Raw genomic sequence first — 6,339 nt, forward strand, 5'->3', positions numbered from 1 at the left:
AGCAGGCACAGGCGAGCACGCGCGCTCTCATCAATAAAAAAAGGACACAGTCAATTATGTATATGTATGTGTACATATTTATATAGATGTTGCGCGCGCACGTAATATTATACCGCGCGATGCGATGTCAGCTCGATGGACGCAACAGGACATGACAGTTTTAATCGGGCTACCCGCGAAATCTGCGCGAACGTCGAGCGTTCGACTATCGAATCGCGCTAATTCGCGACATTCGGACAATCGTTTGACATGTCGGCCAGCACACATCGATCGCTCGCGTTCGCTCGTTCGCTCGCACCGTCCGTACGGAAGCATCGTTAAATTATCCAATTGCCCGAACTCTGACCTCAGTTTCCATCGGGGAAACGATACGGGCGCTTTGGGGGAGAGAGAGAGAGAGAGAGAGAGAGAGAGAGAGAGAGAGAGCAGCATCCTCTCTCTCTCTCTCTCTCTCTCTCTGTCTTTGCCTCATTCCGACGCTCTTTCGCCGTCGTGTCGATTTTCCTGTTCGCGCGGCCTGAGCTGAAATCACACAGCCAGGAGATTCCAGCCGAATTACAGGCTTGATGCTGGACGTCGCTCGCGCGGATCGCCGCGGCCCATGTCGAGGTCGAAGCTGACCGAGTGAAGCCGAGCCGGGTCGAGCAGAGCCGAGGAGCGGAGAGTCACGCTAACGAGCGGACGAGCGCGCGCGCGCGCACGCCCGTCTCGTTGCGTTGCGCTGCGCTGCGCTGCGTTGCGATTCGGCGCGGCGCGGCGCGGCGCGGCGCGGCGCGGAGCCCCGCGATAAAGCCGAGCGGAGCGGATGCGCCGGTTCGCAGCGGGTGACGCGGCTGCAGCTGCACGCCCATGCAGTAGCGGACGGTCGTCCGACTCCAAGGCGCATTATTCGTTTTCGAGCTCCGCTCGGTCAATTCCACCACGGCGTTTCCCGGAGTGCCGATCAGCCGCGAGAGAACGTCAACCTGAAGCTCGACGAGTTCCCCCGCGACGGTATCGGACACGTCGGGAGTAAATGCCGCGGACGTAGCTACTTCTCTCCTCTCGGCTGATCGCGTATATAAACTTCGGCGGTAACGACAAAGTTCACGGCTGCTCGAAGACTCGCCGGTACTTAGCCTCGTGACTTAGTCTCGACTCTCGGGCGAGATGTTCGCGCGAATGGTTGGAAATAAAGACAAGACTGTTTGCTCCGCTGGGGAGTAAGCGGGTTTTATTGTCAAGTGGACAAGTGAGCTCTACACGAGTAGATAATCCCTCGTCGTAGAACGGCTCGCTCTCTCTCTCTCTCTCTCTCTCTTTCTCTCTTCTTCTGCGCGGAAGTTGTGTAAAGCCGGTTAGAGAAAATAGCCGCACGCCGTTAGGGGTTGATGGACACACGTCGATTGGCAATTTCCATCGGTTATCGATACTGTTCTCGTGCAATTAATGGTACCCGGCCAAAGTAGTTCCGTGCCACTTTCGCCGGCCAAATCGCTCTCGGCTCTCTCTCTCTCTCTCTCTCGGTCCCTCTTCTCACTCCACTCCAATTTCGGAGCAGATGCCGCCGCGTGCTCGCGCGCGTTTTCTCTCTCCCTCTCTCTCTCTCTCTCTCTCTCTCTCTCGTGTTCTCTTTCTCGCGCGTCCTTCCGCGCGAGGAGGAGCGCTCGCTCGCGCGCGTACTTCGAGGCGGACTCGCGCGTACCTCCGCCCCTGCACGCTCACCGCGCGCTCGCCGATGGTGCTTTACTCGCTCGACATCAGTCCATTCCTCTTCACCTGCCCCTTCTCTCGCGCGCGTTCTCTCTTTCTCTCACGCGCGCTAGCGGAGCGGCGCGCCGCCGTTCCGTCGCCGTTGCCGTCGTCGTCGTCGTCGTCGTCGTCGTCGTCATCCGCGCCGCGCGGAATCGCGCGGAGTCGCGCTGAGTCGAGTCGAGTCGGGTCGAGCCGCGCCGCGCCGAGCGGAACCGAGCGGGGCCGAGCACTGGGGTCGAGCCGAGCCGAAGGCCCCGCGACGCGCGCGAGTAGCAGCACACCGCCAGAGCGTGTGTGTGCGTGCGTGCGCGTTGTGCTCGCCTGTACTCGCTCGATCCTCTTCTCGTGCTCTGCTCTCTCGAGTCGCGCGCGCGCGAGCGAGCGGAGACAAGCTGTCGTCGTAACCCGTTTGCTGTCTTCGTCTTCGCCCACGTCGTCGTCGTCGTCGTCGTCGTCGTCGTAGTCGTAGTCGTAGTCACCGTCGCCGTCATCGTCGTCGCCTTCGCCATCGTCTTCGCCGTCGTCTTCGTCGTCGTCGTCGTCGTCGTCGCCGCCGTCGTCGCCGTCGTCGTCGCCGTCGCCGTCGTGATACCCAGCAACATCGTCAGCCACTTGGTGGTTCCCTCGCGCGTGTGCGCCGCGCGTCTTTCCGGCTGGCCCGCGCGCGTGTATGGACGACACGCGCGCACGAGCCGACGAGGATATAGCCCTGGATTCGTCCCGCTTACGCTCTTCTGCTCGGCTCGGCTTCGCGAGCACCGCCGCTGCCGCCGCTGCCGCCGCTGCCGTCACTGCCGCCGTCACTACCACCTCCTCTTCGACCACCGTCGCCACCTGCCGCGTCGTCAGACGCAAGAGGAAGAAGAGAAGGCGTCAGCGGCTCGTTACGAGCAACGACGACGCGACCGGCGTCGCCGTCGCGGTCGCCTCCCGCAGCAACGCTAATACACCGGGTAATAAGGTAGCTGTAGCCGAAACCGCCGCCGCCGTCGTCGTCCTCGAGCCTGACGCTGACGCCACCGCCACCGCCGCCGCCGCTACCGTCGCCGCCACCGCCGACGCTGCTGCTGGCACCACCGCCGCTGCCGCCGCTGCCGCCGCCGACGCAGGGACAGACTCGCCACGGGTCGATAAACCGAGGAGCCGCCTCCTCGCCGAGCAGCACACGAGTAGCGGAGAAGTCCAGCTACGCGTCGGAGGAGGAAGCGGCGCCCGTGCGGCCGCCTCCTCCGTCGGCACCGCCGGCGTCACGCTTCTCAACCGACGCGCCGGCAAACGCTCGCCTCGGCGATGCAACGTCGCCGGCGGCCGTAGGAGCGCGATGACGATGGACCTCCAGAGGCTGATCAACGAGGTGCACGCGAGACCCGCGATCTGGGACCAGAAGAACGTCAACTACCACAATCGCGATGTCATACTGAAGATGTGGCGGGAGATCGCGAGGGCCTGCGAGGTGTCGAGTGAGTATAGTGTAGTCGTCGGCAGCTGACGCTGGATGACGACACACTCTCCAGCACCCGCGCGCTCGCGCGCGCCCTCCGTCGTCGTCGTCGTCGTCGTCGTCGTCGTTGTCGTCGATTCTTCACATTTTCTGTGTACATGTCGCGTGCGCGTGCACGTGTGGGTGGTGGGTGCTTGCTTGCTTACTCGCTCGCTCGCTCGCTCGCTCGCTCGCTCGCTCGGTTGGTTGGTCGTCCAGCGATGGGTGGGTGGGAGGGATGCGCGCTGCAGTCGATTGGTCGCCAGGCCCGTACGTTGTACTCTTCGAGAGCTCTGCGACCTCGAGGTCGCTGTCTTTCTCTCTCTCTCTCTCTCGCTCTCTCGCTCTCTCGCTCTCTCGCTCTTTCTATCTCACTCGAGATATTTCATGGAATAAGGCAGACCTCTCGGTTAGCGAGTTCCATCTGGCCGAGCGAGCGGAAAAGAGAGGGAGAGAAGGAGCGAGAGTGGAAAAGGCGCGTAGAGGAGCGTCGGTAAAGACGACGAGGAATCGAACGGGTCTCTCGCGCGCGCGACCACCAACCAACGAACCGGACCCCGCTCGCTGGAACCGCTCGCCAGCTGGAAGGTCGATAGCTCGTGAAAGGAAAAGCCGACCGGAGAGATAGGCTGCTGGTTTGCGCGAGTCGCCGCCAGGTCGCACGTCGATACCGTCGTGCACATTCAATCTGGGCTCTTTCCTTCCTTTTTCTCCGTTCCCCTCGCAAGGAGCACGTGCTCGGGATTACACGTGCTCGTGCACAGCGCGAGCCAGCGGCTGGATGCTTAACGCTCGTCGCCGATGAGAACGACGACGACGACGACGACGACCTGACGACGATGCAGTCTCTCACGTTTGCGCGAGCATTTTGCATATTGAGTAGAGGTGTAAGTTTTTTTTTCCAAGTCTTCTTCGTATTCGAAGCTTCTTCAAAAGTTCGCGGTTCCGTTCCCGAGCTTCTTCGAATTCTCGAAATTTCAAAGTTCGAAGACCGAGACTTTCGGGAGGTTCTTCGGAACTTGGAAACTTCGAAGTTTCAGTCTTCAAACGTGGAAATCTTGAGAATTCGAAGGTGTTTGGGAATCGAACCACGAGCTGTGATACTTTTGTTCTCCGTGGAATATAGAATGTATGGCTGAGATGGCCTAGCATCTAGAGATAGCCTAGTGACAGAGAGCGCGCAGGCTCGAAAACAAGCGCCCTTCGTATCCTTCGAAGCTTCGAATATATCAATGATATCTTCCAAGACTAGTCTTCGAAGATAAGAGACTTCGAAGCTGCCGCGGAGCAAGAGCCCTAATATTGAACACCGGCGGCACCGAGGATCCCGCCTACTTGCATCTGAAATTTCCCCTTTGACTTTTCCGAGCTGTCGCAATTGTCCGAATTATTGCACGAGGACGAAATTCTCAGGACCAACGGATCTTTCCGCGGAGCACTCCGCGCGAGTCTGGAGTCATTGTCGCGCGAGGCACGCTGTAAACGGCCACGGTCGCTCTGTGTGTTCCAGCGGACGTCGCCAAGTCCAAGTGGAAGCACCTGCGCGACAACTTCCGGAACGAGCTGAAGAAGACGTACCGGGGTAAATGCGACGGCGGCGGTGGCACCGAGCACGACTCCAAGTGGGTCTGGTTCAAGAGCCTGTTCTTCCTGCGGGACCAAATGAACTCCAGGGTGATCGGCTGCGCCCTGTCGCAGAACTGCGTGGGCACGATCAGCATGCGCTCGTCGCCGGACGGCACGCAGATCGAGCCGCAGATCGATATACTCGAGGGCCACGAGGAGACGCAGTTCGACGACCTGGACGGCGATTCGTGCCAGTCGTTGTTGTCCAACGACGACGGCCTGCATCACGTGATGCCGCCGCCGAAGATGAACAAGATGATCGGCCGGAAGCGCGCGCTCATGGACGCGATCGACAACGACTATGCGGTCGAGGTGGACCGGAAGCGGTACGAGTCCCTGCAGAAGAGGCTGGCGATCGGGTCCGAGGACGAGGACGACACCTACCACTTCCTCATGAGCGTGAGGAACCCCCTTAGGAGTCTACCGCTCGACAGGCAGATGTTTGTCCGGCTGAAGATCCAGGAGCTGGTCTACAACGAGATCAACTCGCAGAATCAGCAGACGACGGGTCGTGTCTACGACATGTCGCAGGGTCAGGATGTGAAACCGCCACGGACCGGCAACGGCGGCAACGGCGTCGGTGGCGACGCCGTCAGCGACATGTCGAATCCGGCGTCGTTGCTGCAGAACTGCACGCCCGAGGGCTCCAGCGACGACGCCTTCTTCGGCTGAGAGAGAGAGAGAGAGAGAGAGAGAGAGAAAGAGAGAAAGAGAGAGAGAGAGAGAGAGAACTCGTCGTCGCTAGATTCGCACGTGCTTAGGCGTAAGGATTATAATTTTATTAATAGAGAATAAACGATGGTATTTTTTCAGTAACACGCTTGAGAAAGAAAGAGTGAGAGAGGGAGGGAGAGAGAGAGAGAGAGAGAGAGAGAGAGGGAGAAAGAAAGTGAATGAGGAGGAGGAGGAGCGAGAGTGAGAGCGACGCCGTTCCGGCGCGCATTCATTATTCCCACCCTATCGTGCTCACTATAATCCCACCTCCCATGTCCTGTGTTGTTTGTTTTGGTAATTAATCCGCACCGGAAGGTCATATTGACTCTTCAGCACCGCCGTAGTGAAACTCTACCGTCGTCGGTTAGGAGAACTAATTGAAATTCTCGGAGGGGGATGTGGCAACTTTCTCTTCGAGGCAGATTCTCTTTGAGCAAATTCTTGAGCAATTTACCCGTCAGGGATTCCGAGACGGCGGAGAACGAGTTGTCGAAGGAAACGCATCCCGAAAAAATATCCTTCGCGCGGCGGGAAATTCGTTTCGAAAGGATTCCTCAGCTCTGATACGAGTCGCGAGAGCTCGAGCCGGCTGCGATCGAATTATTCGCGATCTATCGAGAACGTCTAGTCGACGCGATCTAGTCGAGACCGCGAGCTTGAATTCGTATCGGCGAGAATGAACGTCGCTCGGCGGTGTTCTCGCCGATGACACAGGGCGATACCTGAAATATCCGCGCGCAGCTGCCGGCCGGCCGAGAGCGATCCCTTGAATTAATGAAGCCACC

At 59.3% G+C, this 6,339-nt stretch overlaps 1 protein-coding gene across 1 annotated transcript; it reads left to right on the forward strand.

The window, feature by feature from the left end:
* Positions 1-2,404: 2,404 nt before the first annotated feature.
* Positions 2,405-5,656, forward strand: LOC105184557 (uncharacterized). Its single transcript, XM_019842046.2, has 2 exons — positions 2,405-3,194; positions 4,725-5,656. Exons 1-2 carry the CDS (start codon positions 2,405-2,407, stop codon positions 5,510-5,512), a joined length of 1,578 nt encoding a protein of 525 aa, XP_019697605.2. The 3' UTR covers positions 5,513-5,656.
* The last annotated feature ends 683 nt before the right edge of the window (positions 5,657-6,339 follow it).

The sequence above is a fragment of the Harpegnathos saltator genome, unplaced genomic scaffold (genome assembly GCF_003227715.2).
Source record: "Harpegnathos saltator strain DR-91 unplaced genomic scaffold, Hsal_v8.6 scaffold124, whole genome shotgun sequence".
Classification (NCBI taxonomy): Eukaryota; Metazoa; Arthropoda; class Insecta; order Hymenoptera; family Formicidae; genus Harpegnathos; species Harpegnathos saltator.

Coding starts and splice junctions, on each gene's coding strand:
- LOC105184557 (XM_019842046.2), top strand. CDS start 2,405: ATGGACGACACGCGCGCACGAGCCGACGAGGATATAGCCCTGGATTCG. Junction 3,195..4,724: donor GAGGGCCTGCGAGGTGTCGA/GTGAGTATAGTG, acceptor TGTGTGTTCCAG/CGGACGTCGCCAAGTCCAAG.